The sequence below is a fragment of the Natator depressus genome, chromosome 10 (assembly GCF_965152275.1).
Source record: "Natator depressus isolate rNatDep1 chromosome 10, rNatDep2.hap1, whole genome shotgun sequence".
Taxonomy (NCBI): Eukaryota; Metazoa; Chordata; order Testudines; family Cheloniidae; genus Natator; species Natator depressus.
The window spans coordinates 12641979-12660833 of record NC_134243.1 but is presented as its reverse complement, the minus strand read 5'-3'; the positions used below and the strand labels follow the sequence as shown (position 1 = coordinate 12660833).

The 18855-nt window shown below is 49.9% G+C and overlaps 1 protein-coding gene across 4 annotated transcripts in view; it reads right to left on the bottom strand.

Moving 5' to 3' along the window:
* MICALL2 (MICAL like 2) overlaps positions 1-18855 on the bottom strand; it is a 33021-nt gene that overhangs the window by 12199 nt on the left and 1967 nt on the right. The window contains exons 1-7 of one of the 4 annotated variants that reach the window (XM_074965230.1): positions 13234-13623; positions 11566-11614; positions 6608-6749; positions 4055-4242; positions 2803-2924; positions 1495-2139; positions 1046-1266 (exon numbers count right to left, since the gene is read on the bottom strand). In XM_074965230.1, the coding sequence (XP_074821331.1) occupies positions 1046-1266; positions 1495-2139; positions 2803-2924; positions 4055-4242; positions 6608-6749; positions 11566-11614; positions 13234-13586 (1720 nt within the window). In that variant the 5' untranslated portion in view covers positions 13587-13623. Of the gene's footprint in view, positions 1-1045; positions 1267-1494; positions 2140-2802; positions 2925-4054; positions 4243-6607; positions 6750-11565; positions 11615-12528; positions 12645-13233; positions 13624-18855 lie in introns of those variants that run through there. The other 3 variants (XM_074965231.1, XM_074965233.1, XM_074965232.1) reach the window with 3 other exon arrangements.

Sequence of the window (18855 nt, the reverse complement as noted above, 5' to 3'; positions counted from 1 at the left end):
TTCCTACTTCATTCTACGCCAGCTGCCCATGCCCCACAGGTGAGAAATAACCTGTACAACATATATAGCACCTAGGATCCCAAAGCACTTCAAAACCTATACAGAAACCTCTTTATCCATGCAGAAATGCAGCCAAACAGGAGATTAACTGGGGCAGCTGTTTAACAGTCTACAGTAATGCAAAACCAACCACTTAAAGCAGGATGTGAAAAATATGGTATCTCACTTGAAACTTCAGGGGAAACTGTATGTAGGTGGCATATAATTACTCAGGACAAGGCTCAAAATACAGGTAACTCTTCCAAAGAGAGACATACAATCATAAGGGGTCAGGATATCAATTTTATGTTTCATCCAGAGTACGACACCTGCAGCAGAACTGGGCTTAAGACACCATGCTGAGTTGCTGGTTCAATACTGACTCGGAGGACCGAGTGCCACCTTCTAGACTGCAAAATCACCACAAGGGTTCCTGGGAGGTCTCCTGTGCCCAACTAACTTGTGAGATCTCACAAAAATCACAAGCCAGTGTAGTAGGACAGCTAGGACACTTCAAACCCCAAGACACCCCAAGACGGCGGTAGAGGGATAGCTCAGTGGTTTGAGCATTAGCCTGCTAAACCCAGGGTTGTGAGTTCAATCCTTGAGGGGGCCATTTAGGGATCTGGGGCAAAAATTGGGGATTGGTCCTGCTTTGAGCAGGGGGTTGGACTAGATGACCTCTTGAGGTCCCTTCCAACCCTGATATTCTATTACATGACTCCTCAATGAGTGAGACTGCTCCACAGGCTTGCCCCGAAGAGACACCACAGATACTGTTCTCCCGGGGCAGATGGATCCATGTTGTGCTAGCTGTCCCAGAGCTCAGACAGCTGAGTGTGCGTTGGTGACGGGTACAGATGAAAGCGCCAGGCTTGGTGGTCCACTTCTTGTCTCGATCTCAGAGAGCAGAGCCCAGGAGCCACACTCCTGGTAAGAGGGGAAATTCACAACATGTGTAACACCATAACCTAGCCCCCAGAACCGCGTAACAAGTCGCTCTCACCTCTGGTGTCCTTCCAGTCAGGCTTACGCCCTGTGTCGGCAGGTCTGAGGGTGGCCGGGCCCTTCTCTCCATTCTGCGTGGCAGCCCAAACTCCTACCTTGTTTCCTGGACTTTTGGATGAAGGTTCAATGACCGCATGCTCTGTTTTTTTTGTATGGCCTGGTTTGTTGGCCTGTATTTTGTGATCAGGACTCTGCCTGGGGGAGACAGTGGGAGAAAAGCTGCCAAAGCAAACAGGAAGAGTCTTGCGAGCCTTTACAGAGAAAGTCATCTTTACTGGCCTCCATTCCAAAGATCCTCTGAGGGTCCTAAAAATAGACTGTCTCCCATGTGCCCCACACAGTTGATGAAAGGGAGGATGGAAAGAGACCTGCTCTAGCTACTCCCATTGTTTCTCCCAGCCTCCCCTCCTTCACAGGAATAGATGATTGAAAGACAGAGGGTCTTACCTGCTGGGCAGCGGAGAACCACTGGAACGGACCCCTCCTGGCCTGTTTGCAGTGGCATTTGATCCAGGAAGAGCCAGCGTGAGATGTTGACGTGCTTTATCCTTCTCAGTGCCGCCTGAGTTTGCCCCAGAAAAGCGTATGCCAGAGGTGGCTTTACTAGCTGCCTGAGAGGGAAGAGGAGGAAGGCCTTGATCTTTAGTAACCGGTGATTTGGCAGTCGAAGACTCTGAAGTACCCCCACTGGACTCGAAGAACTTCTTTCGGGCTTGCTGCGTTTTTGCTCCTGATGCTGTCCAAGAAGGTGAAGTGGTACCTTCACGGCAATCTGATTTATTCCCAGCTGACGAGGACCATGGAGCATTTAGGCTTTTGGGACCAGAGCTAGAACTGCTGCCAGCAGGTGACCTGGATGGCATGGTGGAGCTGGGGGAATCGGAGGTGGAATTGGTGCCTTTGTTTAACTGACTTGATTTCACCAATACCTTCTGGGGATCTCCTGAGGTCACGGTAGGTTTGTTCTCTATGCTACGTGGTCCGGAATTCCAGAGACTGGTTGGCTGTTGGTGGCTGGTACAGATGTAAGTACCAGGTTCGGTCCCGGTTTTGTAGGCCCCAGACTGTAGAGTGTTGGAACACTGTTTGCACCTATGGACAGTCGCAAAAAACCCCCAAACTATTAGGAAACATTCTCCAGAGAATTGGGTGCCACCAAGATGAACTCAGCAGCCAACTGCAGGGACAACATTACAGCCAATACAGGGGAGACATGGACACACAGGACTGGGAAGGGCCATCAGTGCAAGGAGCTCCACGTAAAAGCCAGACTGCTACCAAAGGGAGCAGTGTGAGTGCCATGTTGCCCCCATATGCCACACTGCAATACACACCATAAACACCAATAAGAGTGACCTACTCGGATCACCACCTGTCAGAGGTACAAATGACAGTGAGCCAGTGCAATGGGCTTCCCCTGGACATGGATGGTTTTACCACATCAGTGTCATAACCTAGGCCCCAAGAGGAGGCTGCCAGTAACATCTGAACAAGGAGCAGTGTACGTTCCCTAATGCTGCAAGTCAGGCATACCCCACCAAGCCGGCTCTGAAGAGCCTTTCTATTGTCCAAGAAGCAGCCATCCTAGTCTCCAGAAGTTCACTGTAGGTGAAACACAGCAAGTCGCCGAGGTTAACAGGCAGCTGGGCAAAGGGAAGAACTACACAGCAGCTGTGGGAGGCTCTCTGTCCAGAAAGAGGCCAGGCTGACCCTTCCCTGGGCGTGGACCCTGCCTCCCCGCCCCTGGAACTCTACCTGAAGCAGTTCCTATGATAGAGCTTCCCATCGACCAAGTGTCGCTGAACCAGGTGCACGTGATTCCCACAGATGGCACAGCTGCTGCTACGAAGATTACCACTGTCTACCAGGATCCTCTTCTGGGGAGAGAGAAAACAGCAGCAGCGACAGCCATCAGCCCAGTAGGAAGCTGAAAACATGCCAGGCAGTCTCGTCTAAACTGGACCATTCAACAGCAGCAAGCAAATTGGAAAAAAATTATCTACAGGGGGGACTGGATGGCTCAGGGGCCCGGCAATGGGAGAAGGAGCCTTTTAGCACAAGGTCCCTGGAACAAATCCAGCCCCGGTTGACAGCAGCCAGAAGCCACTGCCATCTGAACACTATTTTGTGGCAAATCTAAAACGATATAAGTGGTCCAGTTAAGTTCCTAGAGGTGCTAATACCATTTAACAAACCCACCACCACAACCAGGACTAATCAGGATCCTTGCTGACAATCTCACCAGCAACACCAAGGACCGAGTGCACCGTGGAGAACTTGGTTATTGCCATGTTTTGCTTCTTCTGTTAAAAGATAAGAGGAGGTGGATTCTCGCTCTCTTCGGTGTTATAAATCTCTGTCACTAGCACACCTGTTGCAATGCTGCACATGATTAGGGTCTATATCACCACATTCTAGTGCTTGGCATCATTGTGGCAAGCCTCTAGATACCCCACCAAGTTTGCTCTTGTATAGACGGTAGCATTTGTCACTACCCTGGACTCTCGGTACAAATTAACGTATTAGGATATACAGCATTACCCTAAGGGCAGAAACACATCATTGTTAAGAGATTTTATGCTCCCCCTTCTTGCCACCAGGCAGCACACACCCCTCCCTGGGCTAATCCAGGTCAACTAAGTCTGGCGTTGATCCCAAATGGGGAGAGAGTCAGCAGCAGGGCTGAATTTAATCACCAGCACAAAGAGCACCTAACTCAGGGTACAGAGCCTGGATCTATCAGTTGGGTGGCATAGCCACTAGACAAGCAAGGAGAGGCCCAAGTCCAATTGCCATCTGATTGAACATGAGCTTGTTGGTAACCATGCAGATGCCCTCTCACCAGTGGTAAGTAGGGCCTCCAGGTTTAATCCCATAATGGGAGAGTTGGTGGATCATAAACAGTGGGTCAGGACTCAATCCCCAGCTGGCTGAGGACTTCTAGCCTGTCATGAGTGTCTCCAACGCCTACCCGCCGGTTCAGAGTAGGAGAATCCTGTTTCCTTACCGATGTCACTGGAGGATTTTCCTTTGGCAGATCCTGCCCTGGACGTGCTGGGTTTATCTTGGCTGCAGGTGGTGGAGGTGCTGGTGAACTTACAGGAGTCCGCTTGATAGGTTCCGAAATGGCCTTTTTCCCAGGTGGCTCCTCGCTCGATTCAGAAGTGGGACGCTTGATTCCAGACAGGCCTCCAACTGGCAGAAAGGACAAGGGAGCATAAGCCAGAAACATAGGCCTGGAAGTGATCTGTATTACAGTAATGTCTGAAGGTCCCCAGCAGGCCCCATTAGGTACTATATAAACACAGGAAAACCTGGGCTTCTCCACAAGCTTGCACCTGAATCTGGGGCAAGATGCAACAAGTGAGTTAACAGAGAAGGAGGTGCATCCGGCAGTGGTAGCTGCTGATCCTCTCCATCTTGGAAGCGGCTGGGACTTTCTTAAAGGGCCATTTCTCTTGGGAAATTTGATGGAGGGAATGTAAAAAACACCTCTCCCCCAGGCTGGGCAAGTTAGTGGCCTTCAGCATATCTATCTTGGGTGCTTATAGAACCCCCATTACCAAAATATCTGAGTGCCTCACAATCTTTAATGCATTTCCCCGGTGAGGTAAGGCAGTGCTGTTATCCCCATTGTACAGATGGGGAACTGAGGCCCAGACAGGCTGAGTGACCTGCCCATGGTCACACAGGAAGTCTGTGGCAGAGCAGAGACTTGAACCGGGGTCTCACAAGTGCTAGGGTAGGCCCCTAATCACTAGCCCAGCCTTCCTCCTAAAGTCAATAGGCTTTTCCATGACAGCGTGACCGGAACTGGGAGGCACCACGGGAGCCACTAAGCAGAAACAAACAGGATTTAATATTCAAAGACTTGGGATGCATTCGCTAGATATGAGCGATTTCCTCTCTCTCTTCCTTGTTTGGGGGTGGGAAGGACTCCCTAAGGTTGCAATAAGCAGGGAGGGGAAAAGAGAACGGCCAAACGCCCCCAGAACTCCAATCAGGAACAGGGAACAACTGCAGGACAGCCCCCGGGAGGGGCAGGGCTAAGTTAGCTTTCCAGTTTGGTTATGACAAAGCCTGACTCCAAGTGGTAGGGCTGCTCAGCCATTTAGGCCATCCTGCGAGTGTGTTCTTTTCCCTCCACACCCCCACCCCTTTTTGAACCATATAGTTCTTCACGCTCTCTGTGGGACACAGCAAAGAATTATTCTAGCTGCAATTTTGGTTTTAAAGCCAAGTGAAGGAATAGCCATCTGAAAAAAAGATTCCCGAGAGAGCTGTAAATACGCCACGAGAGAGGGAGAGCGATTCATGGAGCAGTATGAAAGTGGCCTCCTGCAGAGGAGACTCCGGCAAGCTATCCAAACAAATAGCAAGTGCAATTTCACCGCAGGGACCAGCAGGGCCACAGCGAAAGGTCTAGATTCAAACTTCCCACTCCCAGAACCCAGTGCAAGCAAAGGGAACTTCAGTCCTGCTCTAATGTCAGTGCACAGCCTCAGTACATATCAGCCATTCCCTGGTCTCAGGATTGCAAAGAATGACTGGCGTCAGTGAGGAATATGCAATAAACAAGATGCAGAAGTCAAGAGGTCACTGCCGCTGGACTTCAGAGTCTGCTGTGTGTCAGAGGGCACATTCCTCGCACGCCTGTGGGTTTGGACACACACACTTACCCCAATGTTCTCAGCGCAACTGAAACATTTTGTAGGACGCTGGAGGGTACAAAAATGTGGTGTGTTTAATGATGTGGTAGGCGAGTTCCCCTGGGGATGGAAGGAGAGACCCCAACCTGGCACAAAGCCCACCGTGCTGCACAAGCACTCTGGCTGGCGTTCACTTTTTGACATGGATTTAAAAACACGAGACAAGGAACGAAGCTGAGGGTGGAGAGAACACTCAGCTATTTGAAAAAAACCTGGTTTCGTAATCCAGATCCACATTCTCCAGCTGGAGCTCTATCTGCCTAACCATTCACAACCCAAATGTCACCTCTCCAAAATGTCCTTTGGAGAACCCATGAGTTTGGCTTCTTGTATTATTTCATTTGTAATAGTTTAAAGCCAGATACAAAACAGATCTATCATAATGTGCATGTAAATCCCGATGGATGGTAGTTAACATACACTCGGTTATGTGAGAATAATATTCTCTGAAGCCCTTAGGCCGAGTCTACGCTTAAAAGTTTTACTGTTGAACTATGTCAGCTAGGGGTGTGATTTTTACTGATGTAGCTAAATTGGCCAACGCCCTAGTGTAGATGCAATTATGCCGGTATAACTATGCTTACATGGGGATAGCCTATACACTCAGCTCCCACAGGAGCGTTTCGCCTAGGCATGTCAACACTAAATTTCAGTCTCCAAGTTTCACATAAGCCTGTTTCCTGGGTGCCTGGGGAAGGTGGGGTGCATGCACACAGGAGATTGTAACAGCTATCTGATTTGCTTAAATGTTGACTGCTTCCTCACTGCAGACTGGTGGGCCTGGGTGGGAGGACCAGGTGGAATTCCATCCTGAGCAGGGTGCCTGGCACGCCAGGGGCTGGGCTACTTACTTGGTGACCGTCCATGGAAATAGTTATAATACTGAGAGACGTAGGTGAGGATGCTCAGCCTGTCTGGCACCCTCAGAGCCACCATATCCTCAGCATCCAGCAAGGCAGGAATGCCCAGCTGTTCTTCAGCCACTCGAAATGCCTGCAGTGGGAACAGAAGAAAAAGGGTCTGTGCTAGCCCAATGACCGAAGCTGTCAGCCATCCATTAGGAGAAAGGTAAGGAAGCACTGCAGCACACAGGCCCCTATTCCTCCCCGGGGGAACAGCTGGGCTAGTTCAGCTCCTACATCATACAGCTGTTATGGGAACTCTGACAGTCACGACTTCCAGCCACAAGATTGGGAAATTCAGGCTGACAGCCCAAAATCCAGCCAGACAGGCTGGTCCCAGCTCATTCCACTGGAACTCAGCTAGGTTTCTCCTGCTCTTCCTTGGGACTGTTTCGCTCTCTGTATACGTGTATGTGCCTATTTGTAGATAGAGAGGTTGCGGCCCTGCTGAGCCGGATGTTATGGGTCTGGGCCTAGAGGCCTGGCTTGCAGGTTTCAGTCCCATTCTTAATGTTCCCATTAGTGGGGTTTTGGTAGGTAGTGATACTTGGGTCTTGTCTACATTGCAAGCTAGTGCACAGCAAGCCTGCGTGTTGTAGATTCACACCCTGGCTTACCATGCACTAACTCGCCACATCAACAAGCCCTTGGTGTTTATACACCGCTTTTCACTCCAAAACCTTTACAAACATTAAGCTTCACAGTCCCCTCCGTGAGGTGAACGTCATTCCCTATATGACCAACAGGCAAGCTACAGCAGTAAAAATGAAGCCACTTGGCTAAGGCCGCAGACGGATCAGAGGCAAAAGTAGAATCAAAGACTTCCTGGCTCCCAAGCCCCTGCTCAAATCATGCATTTCTAATTCGGATTAACAACTTCGGTGCTGCCTAACATACCAGGTACTTGGGGCAAAAATTGCTCACCAGTGCTGCCCGGTGTACTAGTGCTAGGGGGACAGAAGGTAAAGTGATACAGAGCGACTTTCTTCCAACACTGAGCAAGAGACTTCACTGGACCCAGGAAAAGAGCAATATCCCTGCAGCTACTCTGTCTCTCTCTGCTTCCCTGCAGCGCTTTGGCCAAGGCCCTTCTCCATCCCTCCTTCCTGGCTTAGAGAGAGAGCTCAAATACCCTCTCTGTTGGAACATCCCCTTCATAATGCTAATGAGAGATCAGCTACAGCCGAAACAATAGATGAAAGTCTTAAAGACAGAGTCTTACTCTACGAGAGCCCTTCCTGTCTGGCACAGTAATATAATGGATCTGACCTACAAGCCAGCTGTCCCTGTTTAGGAGAGACAAACGACTTTTTTAACGAGCCAACTGCCCTATTTTTCATTTGGTCTTTCCAAAAAATCTTTAACTGGATGGTCAGAACACATGCTTACCACCAAGTAGTTATGGCAGCGTCAATTGCCTAGCTTGTCCCAGGACACACTGATACAGACAGGCCGTGCAATAGGTGCGTCTACACTGCTGGTACAAGCTTGTGCCGGGAAACAAAAAGATGCTGTGGGGACACACACCTGTGTTTGTTGGTACTAGATCAGCTCAGAGCAGTACAAAAAGATACATAAAGACAGCTGTACTTCGTGGAGATAGGGCCTAAGAGGGAAAAAGGGCCTTCTGCTGAATCAGTGTCGTCAGCGCCTGCAGCACGGAGGGGTTCCTTGGCCCTCTCCTTTCCTAATACTGAGATCTAACAAGATCACAACCCAAGGTGAGTTGCCACTATTCCAACTAACTGCCTGGGAAATGAGGGGCTTAATAATAATATTTATATAGCACTTTTCACCAGTCGATCTCAAAGTGCTTTACAGAGGAGAGAAGTGTCATTTTAGAGATGGGGAAACTGAGGCCCAGAAGTGACTTGCCCAAGGTCACCCAGCAGGCCAGCGGCAGAGCCAGGAATAGGTCTCCTGAGTCCCAGTCTAGTGTGCGCTCTCTCTCTCAATTAGGCCGCACTGCCTCCCAGTAGTAGTGAAGGAAAATGAACAAACATCTTCCCCTTATTTACATATTTCACTTCTAGTAACAAAAAACAGCCCAACAGATCATTTTTGGCATCTGGTAAAAGCCACATTCTTCCTCGCCTCAAGACCTTGTATGGAGAGTTTCAGACTGGAACAGATTTTTCCAGTTGTATAATAAAGCCCCCGAAAAGAAGCCTAAGAGCAGCGAGGCAGCAGCAGGATCTGAACAACAGCAGAGGAAACAGCTGTGGGAGAAGTTAGTCCCATACGTGTCCCAAGACAGTCACAAGCTCAAGGAGAGCAGGTCTGGTGGTGGAGAGAGGCACGGGTGGCCCACCCCCTCTGTGTCTTATTAGCACAGGGACACGTTACCTTATAGCAACAGGAGAAGGAGGGAGGAGAGACTGAAAAAATAAAGGACATGAAGACAGCAGAGACCAAGAAATGGAGAAAGACACAGAGGGGGAGACAGACGTGGGAGAGAAGAGACAATATGGACCCGGTGAGCGTACAGACATTTTCATTAATAAAACCAGCTGAGGCAGCCTGAACAGTTCATTTCACAGAGAGAAAGAAAGAAAGAAAGAAAAGAAAACAGCCAAGTTCCTCTGTGGAAGGGAAGCCCTCAGCCATGCACAGGAAGCTAACAGCCCTCCAGAACTTCAGAGCATCCTTGCTGAGCATCTGTAAACGCAGCTTGATGTGAATACTAAATGGGGAGGAGCGACTTCATCAGCCTGGCACTGCTATAAGCCGATGGTTGGTACCCAGGAAAGCCTGCTATGGTAGTGCACAGCACCCACACAGAAACAAGAGAATTACCTGACTTCCCCTTTGGGACACGTCCTAACGTACAGGAGTGGAGACAGAGAGGAACAGAGGGTGAAGGTCTGATGGAGGGAGAAACAGGACACGAAAGGTTGAGATGGTGGAATCGAAAGACAGACATGACTTCCAACCCCACATGAGCCCAGAGTTTTAAGGAGAGGACTCTCCATCACAGGCACAATGCTGCTGCTAAGTCATAATTGAAACACCCTTACTAATTCCTCCGCCCCATGCCACCACTTGCAGCCACGCTCCCCCATGATCCTCAGTCTCTCTCACTCACACACACACACTGCTTGTCCCCTGCCCAGCAGCTCACATTACACTTGGATGTGGGAGAAACCTGGGGCAAAGGCAGGCAAGGACATCAGGGGACAGTTCCTGGGGGAGTAGGATCAGATACACACGGTGTGGGGCCAGCGACTCAAACCGAACCACCACCTCTGCTGTCCTCGCTGCAGGGCCATGCGTTACCCGAAAAGGAGGTAGCTATTTGGACTCTGAAGAGAACAAGAGACGTGTTTGTTCACATCCCAGCCTCACTCCAAGCAGCAGTGAAGCGAGCATGGGCCAGTGCCAGCCCTGAAGGGAACAGCAGCTGTATCTGCGGCCCATCTTTTATGGGGGAAGGCAGGAAAAATTCCTTTCTTCAAGGACTCATCCCACGCTTGGCTTTTGGAGCTAGCGCAGGGAGTGGGTGGGTGACCTGAGCTCTATTCCTTTATGGAGGAAGGAGGGAAAGCGCAGCCCCAGCCTGACCAGTTCCCAAGCTGGAGTAGCAAATCCAGCAGGGACGAAGGCTCTAGAACTGCCCCACCTTCTCTCAGCACATATCTCTGCAGGGAGAGAGGTGGGGGGACCCCCTTACCCTCTCTTGCCTCAAGCTACCTACCAAGTCCCCCTCTGATCTCTTGGAAGCAGCACACAGCCAGTACATTAATGCATCTCCTCCCTGCGGATTTCTCCCTCCTTCGACCCCCAGCCCTTCTGTCCCAGTCTCTGTGGTCTCCCAGCTCGGGCAGGCAGAGGGGAAGGGGGACTTTCTGACTCCCAGCAAGGGAGTCCACGGCCACACCTGCCCAACAGACACACCAGGGGCAATGGGGAAACGTGGGCTCGCTCCTTCGTTACACGGAGCACACCACCCCCAAAGCCTGGCCGAGACGGCTGTGCAGGGAGCTCCCAAAGAGGACAGGAACAGGAGCCCTCCTACCAGTACCTTTACTGAAGAGCCTGTGGCAAAGGAGAGCTCAGCCATTCCCTTAATTCTCTGCTCCCATACCCCAGCCCACGCCCCACTGCAGAGTACCTCCTGCACCTCCTCCTCCAAAGGCCCCACAGTAGCATGGCTAGTCTCCACTTGAAGCCTGAGCACTGGCTGGGTTACAAGAGAGACGTCCTACATGCCCTGGGGCAGCGCTCCCAGCCCTGGCGGCCCAAGGCACAGAGCACATCCTTAAAACCTGCTGATTCGGGGAGCAGCAACACATGCTGCCATTCCACCACCAGCCGGCCTCTCTCTCTCTCTCTCTCTAGCAGTCAAGCGTCTGCCTCCTCTACTCTTTGCAGTGGCATCTATCAGCACTTCACATGCAGAGAGCTGCACGCCACACGGCCCTTCCAAAGTGCCTTTCCTCGCTGCTTGCTCCATAAAAGAGCTGCCCCGCACTGAGAAGCCGGTGAGGATGGAGAATCCGCAGGCCGTTCCAGTGCACAAGCTGCCCCGCTTTTCATGGCGAGCTGGCAGAGCACTCAGTGCTGGGAGATGACAAAGCCCCTGTCTGGGGATCCCTGTCTAAACAGAGGTGACAGGGCACAGGCAGTTAAGAAAGCTGAACGGCCTTACGGTGCTTTGCAATAGCCGGGGAAGTTGGAAAATGTTTGCTAGAGTCACCAGAGCAGATGCACGTAGAATAAGCCAGCGGGTCTGAGTGTGTCATAAACTCCATTCCCTGAGTTACTACCGGTTAACTGTGATCTGCTCCAGGCATGGACGAGTAGTAGAGCACCATGCAGAGAACACCACACCACAGGGGAATTGGGGCTGCCCTGGGCACAGCCCACCGTGATTAACAGCAGAAAGCAGAACTGCAAATCCCACTTACCAGAGAGTTGTTCTCATAAACGTTTTCCTTACTCAGGCCGTTGAAGTCTCTGAAACACAGAAGAGGAGAAAGAGTTTAGCTGGGCGTTGGTAATCCAGAGCACGCCACTTCCATTCCAGCTCCCCGAGACCCTCGCAGCCTGGCTCTTTGGGAAGAGAGTGGCAGCTTCCTTCCTGCTTTGACTGCCACCAGACATACCCCAGCAATTCCATCGGAGGCCAGGTCTACACTACAGACTTATATCGGTGTAACCCCATGGCTCAGGGGTGTGAAAAATCCACACCCCTGAGCAATGTAGTTATACCAACCTAACCCCCAGCGCTATGCTGGCAGGAGAGCTTCTCCCATCCACATAGCTACAGCCTCTCGGGGAGGCGGATTAACTACGCCGACGGGAGTGGCATCTTCACTAAAAACGAGCCCAGAGGCTCCCATTGGTAAAGGCACTCCAGTACCTCCTGCGGACAAAGGTGTGAGCTCAGCACGGGAAACTCCACCAGCACAGCTGGGACTTCCCTGCCATCTGCGACTGGAGCACCGTTTTGGCTCCCTTTCTTCCAGTGCTGGCCATGCTGGCCTCCCCACCCTCAGAGTGGGCTATGCCACGCCAGCCAAACATAGTGTACAGATTCACGGCTTCTGCAGTGCGGGAGAGGTGAAGGCTTTTACCTGCTGCCTTCATGAAACCCTTGCTCCTTCCCCACACCCCCAAGGATCACTGCTGCCAGGCAGGACACACCTCTCGTATTTGTATCATCATCGCTGTTCCTTAAGGCACAGCATTCCCCTAATGATCACTTGCAGATCCCTGTGCCCGCCCTAGAACTACCAGACCCTCAGAGACCTCCAGCATCAGAAGAGCCTTGGCTCCGGTCCTCTCTTCCTCCAGCAGCCTTGGCAGCAAGAGTCACCCCCCTCCTCCAGGAAAGCTGTGAATATCATGCACTTCTATGATACATTCACCTCCTGTGAGCTCAGGGAGCAGCAGGTCCAAGTTCTGGATTCAGATCCTGTCTCTTCCCCGACCCCGTTCTCTGCTGTTACATGCTCTACCAGACTTGGGCCTGAGCAAGAAATATTTTCACCTGCTGTACAACATGCAGATTAAGAAAGCAGAAATCATTTTAGAAATCGAGTTTGCTTTCTATCAACGATGCTGTTGCTCTTCTCAACCTGGACAGTGGCTAGCCAGAGCCATTTTTATTACTACTCAGTTTCTCTCCAGTTATCACCATGCTACAGTTTTGGGGCTGAAAACATGCAGCAGAATGTTTATAGCATGAAGGGGAACTTCTCATTAATTACAAGAGAAAGAATTATTCATATGACATTTTGCAAAAATGTAGGCCAAAAACTTGGGTTTTCTTACGTTCTCAAACAGCCTTCCCTTAATACACACCAATTCACCCCACAAACTCACGCAACTGTTTCTATTTAAAGGGAATAAAGGACAACTATAAGAAAAATCCAGGATAAAGCTGCCACACACAGTTCTATTAATAGCACAAATGCATGAGTTTATATCACACACAGGATCATTTGCATGACTGCTACTGAAAATATGGGACAAAGTCTGTCCTTTATATACTTAATACAAGACACGAACATTAGGCAAATAAGGGATGTCCCTTAAAATACGTGAAGGACAATCCCCTGCTCCAAACTTACAGTGAGATTTGTCCTTCAATAACAGAGGGGTTTGAAAAACACCAGTTGCCGACTTCAGATTTCAAACAGATCAGAGTGGGCTGTCTTTTAAATAATTTCCTTTCATCCAAGGCACAAACCGCCACCTCTTCTCTATTTCTTTCATCTGGACCCAGGGTCCCACCTTCCAAGCAGAACTGAGAGTTCACCCCCAGGAACTGGTGAGCCAGGCAGATGGAGAACGAGCTGGGGTTTGATGTCGAAATCCCACTTCTGAACTCCCCCAAGAAGTGCATAAAGACAAGGAGCAACCCAGAATCCTCCACCCGCCAGGCTGGAGAATGGAGTAAGACTTGCCAAACCATCCCATTCATTCCTTGTCCCAGTGGGCTCCTGGGTGGGGATTTCCCTTCCTTACAATAGTGGCTTAAAAGGAGTATTTTATTTATTATTCTGCTTTATTAAGGAAGCAGACTGTATCACTGAGACAACAATTAAAATCATCCCGCTTCACCTCAGACAAACCATATGGGTCCCTCCTGCCCCCAGCCCAGGGAGCCAGTCAGTTACAAGCCCTTCTCTCACTCTCACATCCCCACGCGAGAGCTTGGATCACGCCAGTCGGTACAACTAACACCCAAAATGCCAATGAAAACAACAGGCAGCTCTGTGCCATGGATAGCAGCATGCACAGCCAACTCTCCCCTCACTGCAGGCTGTTTTCTGCTCACACCCCCAGGAACTGCAAAGATAAATGTAAGATGAACATCAAAATCTGCTAGACTGTGGAATAATCTGCCAAAGGGACTCCTCGCTTGAGTCATTTAAAGCCAGGCTGGACAAAGCACTTAAGAATATACTGTAGGGGAAAACCCCAGCATGGGCAGGAGTTGGAGAAGATAACCTAGCAATTGTTTTACATCTCCAGCTTCTCTGATTTTAAGGAAGCTTGACGTAGTGCTGAGGAGAGAGAGAGCAGCAGCTCAAGGAATGTGTCTTCTCACAGCAAGTCCAATTAGACTGCACTGAGCAATGGAAAGCACCACAGAGCCAGGGCAAGCCCAGGCTTTGCTCTGTATCTTTCAACCTGCCAAAGCACAGATGTGGGAAATAAAAAAAAAAAAAAAAAATCTCCGTGCCAGAGGTTTAAAATAATGCCAGATTCATTGATTTGGCATCAGTCACATTCCCCGTCACCTCCATGTCACGAGGCTGCATTTCTGAATTCCATTTACACCAGTGAAAGTGGAGACAACATCAAGGCCATGTGGGATGGAGCCTGGAGGTAAGAATTTGGGTTTCTCTCTGCTGAAGGATAATTGAAAAATCTGCTTGCAGTTCTCTCTGAAGAGAATGTACACAGCCAGGCTGTTTGGCGATTGTTCCACCTAGAGAGCCTCACTAAAAGGCATCTCTCCTCTTCATGCCATGTACCCCAAACACTGTTTCCCTCATTGGCTAGTCATCTTAATGGTTAGTCTTATTAACAAGATTACATCAGATTTTTCCCGAGGGAGTTGATCTAGCTAATGCTCTTTCTAGTCTGTAGTATCAGTTGCTCTCTGGATCAACTTATCTATAATCTTACAGGAACAACGTGAATACAAAGGGAGAACTAAACCGGACCACAAGATTTCTCCACTGAGAAGGCAAAGGGGAACTCAGTTCATTGGGAAGTGAAGAGATGCATTTACCAGACCCTGGTGGAAGGCTCGGGGCAGTGGGGAAGAATGGAGTTTGTTCGCTCAGGAAAGTGCAATTTTAAGCCCCTGAACAAAGTTTTCATTCAGCTGGCTGAGATGGCCCCGCTCCCAAGGAGCTACTCCAGCCCTACCATCTCCAGCTTGCAGCGTTTGTCATGATCCCTCCTTAGCACATGTGTTTCCATAGGGAAGATCCTGTCTGCTCCTGCAAGCCAGCCATAGGATGCAACAGCACAATGGGATTCTGCAGCTGCTCACCCTGTGACTGACAACAGGAAGCAACCCAAAGGCTGCCTGTGGAGAAAGGTCCAGACAATGCCCCGGGTCTCTTCCTGGGGTTCCCTGGGAACAGTGAAACCTTCCCAGTTCAAAGGATCCCTTGCAAGTAGTAAAGGCCCCATGACAGCACAGACCTTGCAGAGGAGAAACCTGACCTGTTCCTTGCACAAACGGGACTGTCTCTTGGCAGCCAGCTCTTCCACACAGGACATGCTTGTGCTGGCTACAGCACGAGCAGCGGAGCCCTAGGTTTATGCCCATGCACAGGGGCCCATGCGCGCGCGCACACACGCACACACACACCCCTTCGATCACACACACACACATACACACACACACACACCCCCCCTTCGATCAGCCACCAAGCTACTGACAAACCAGCTCAAAGGCCCTGGAGAATCAGCTACAGATAAAAAGACATGGGTGAAGCTCAACAAGTCTGACTTTGCTTAGGGCTCTGTGCGGCCTTGGCAACAGCCCTAAGCAATGGCACCTAAAATGCAAAGCCCAACCTGAACGGTGCTGAACTACAATCCATGCTCATCCTTTAGTTTGCTATGTAGAGGGACAAGTATGGATGAGGTAGTATCTTTTACTGGAGCCGCCCAGAGAAACGGCTTCTGGGAGGACAGAGTCTGTTAGCCTCTCTAATCTAGTGGCTCCAGGAATGCTTTGGTTTGTTGATTTTCCAGGTAACAAGGAAGACAAGCAAATTGTATGACTCAGCACTTATATGCAAATTCGCTGCCGCAGTCTGATTGGGCTCCCCTTGCCCAATCCACTCCATTCCTGTCTGCCTCCTAGACTTGCTGTCCCCTATGGAGCAAACTCGCCTGGCTGCTCTCATTCCAGCTAGCTGATAACAACCATGCTAAGGTCTCCTGGAGAATAAGAGCAGACAGATACTGTTCACAGCTCACCAGTTCCAGCCATCCAACTCTACGCAGCCTGCAGCCTGCCAGGGGATTTCATACCCCCTCTAAATTCCCATATGCTGACCTATTAACAGTTAAAAGAACAGGAGTACTTGTGGCACCTTAGAGACTAACAAATTTATTTGAGCATAAGCTTCCGTGAGCTACAGTTAGTTAGCAACCCGAGAAAGAATATCACCAATGGGCGGCAGGGAAGAGGGAAGGAAAGAAGACAGAGCTTAATCAAAACCTTTCCACCAAAACGTCCCTAAAACATCTGGAATTAATACCAGAGAGAGCAAATGACAGAGCACAGTTTCTCTCCTTTTCCAGACTCACTTTATCAGTACAGACTCAAAACCCACTAACAGGACTAGCAACATATCACACCCCCAGCTGATGCCAAGGTGAGAACACTGCAGAGTCCACATCTTGGATCCTGCAGCTGGGAAGCTTCATCTTCTTCTGACAAGAATAAATTAATGCTCTGTATTCATTCCCCACTCATCATGGGCACAAACCTGCCTGGAGCGGTGCATGGACTGTGTATACGGGACGTTAAGAAATCTTAACCTATTGGAGCGAAAGGGGAATTTAATTCCAAATTCATTCAGTCCTGGGTTTCTTTTCCTAACAAAGTCCAACATGCCCTAGTCTCCTAGAGCACATGGGGAATGCAGTCCTAGTTGTACGCAGGCTGCCCAGTGCACAGAGCATAGAACCTCTTGCCACTGCTGCCTGACCTCAGCTAAATTTGGAAGAAGTAATCTTTCCCTTCACATGTTTTCTGGCAGGAAACAGGAAGAGGGAAAAGACGTTATATCAGCCTCCCCACCGACCTATGGACTGCAAACCCCAGAACAGAAAACCGCAATGTTGTTAAAGCTTTGCTGACTGCCTGAAGTCTCCTGCTACTCCCCATGCCTCCCGGAGCAAGAAACACCTTCTCCATAGCATACCCCCGGAGCTAAAATGTCATCTGTGTAAGCCAAGAGAAGAAAACATGTTGCAAAACAATCTCTGCAGATTTACAGATCAACATTCAATCTGTGATTTATAGACACGAATTAGCTCTGTTGCAAGGGTACCAAGCTCACAGATTCACAGGAATTTAAAAAAAAAAATCCAAGCTTCTGGAGCTTCCCATGGCCTCCTGCAACTTCCGACACCAAGCGTGTAAAGGTATCATCTCCACCCAGCAGCACCTTAACCTGCCAGTCGTACACCAGCTGCTTTGTTGTGTGACTCTGCTATTGTTAATATGAACAGGGAGACCAGTCCCAAAGGCCTTGTCATAATTTCACCTGCACTTGTCTGTCTGAGCACGGCTGCACCTGAAATGCTCTGTGGCAGAATTAAACCAAAAAAAAAAAACAGGGAGAAATCACAAGTGTTTGCAGCTTTAGTGAACAGAGAGATTTATTTAAAGTGTGTCTATCCCCTGCTTTAAACATGCAGCCTAAGCATTATATGTACCCCCTGGACTGGCCAACAGGGAATTTCCCTGGAGCTCAGGTAGCCAATCCCCTGCCCAAGCGTCCATGTTTGATACGGTGTGACATCCATTCAATACAAGGCCAGCTAGGACGTGGCCAGGGCCTTTCTGAGTGTCCGGGAGCCACATAACATGCTGCCACAGGCATTTACCATGTCACTGACTCTGGATTGAAGGCAGGCAGGGGAACATTTAGAGTCCTGCAGAGAACCTCCAAGACAGTAAACACGGTGAGGTGGCAAGAAGTAAACAGAGCAAGGCAATTTTCAGAGTAACAGCCGTGTTAGTCTGTATTCGCAAAAAGAAAAGGAGTACTTGTGGCACCTTAGAGACTAACAAATTTATTTGAGCATAAGCTTTCGTGAGCTACAGCTCACTTCATCGGATGCATGTTTCAGAAAGACTGCCATGGACTGGGTGGCTGCTCCTGCCGGTCAAACAAGTAATTCATTCGCTGGTGACAGCCTCTTTAAAGCACAGAAGCAAAGTTCAAGGAAACCCACAGTCACAGGAGAGAGGTGAGCGGGGATGGACGGCCACTTCCTTAGGTTAAAGCAAGAAGTGAGACACCTGTAAGAGAGGCTTCCCCACAGAAAACTGAACAGACCACACAGGACAGCCTAGGCAGGAGGGCACAGTCCAAGGAATCGGAGAAGAGCCCCAAGAATAGAAGAGACAATCTAATTCCTTGCCAGACTGACATGGCCTACCACAGGGGACCCAAGTACTCCCATCAATGTGACAGAGAAATTCTCTCTCTGCCCCCTGGTTTTGTTCTCACACTTCTTGTGTTACTAGCCTTCAAGCTAAAATTACACAGTAAAAAGAACCCAGAACGCAACTTCAGGGGCAGCACTCAGCCCTTCCTTTCATAATGCAGCTGTTGAATCAGACGCCACCAGCCGCGGAAAAAGAAGGCAAGACCTAAACCCTATGGGACAGCGGTGTAACAGGCTGAGCAGCCTGGCCTCCTGGAGATGCCCTTAGTGCATAATGAAGTCACTGAGAGTTGAGGGCTCCCATTCCCTCACAGGATTGGGCTCTAAATCGGCAAACAAGCAATTGGTGACAAGCAGGCAGCTACTGAGCTCTGCCTGTGGGCTGTCGAAGAGCTCTTCTGAAAGCAGCCACTCAGTCTGTGTTTCCATGGAAGAGGCCATGGGATGGGGGACGGAGAAGAGGCAGTCAGTGGAAGGAGTAGTTTCCTTCCAGCATGGCTCTGTTCAGCTCCCCAGCATGGAATCCTGCCTGG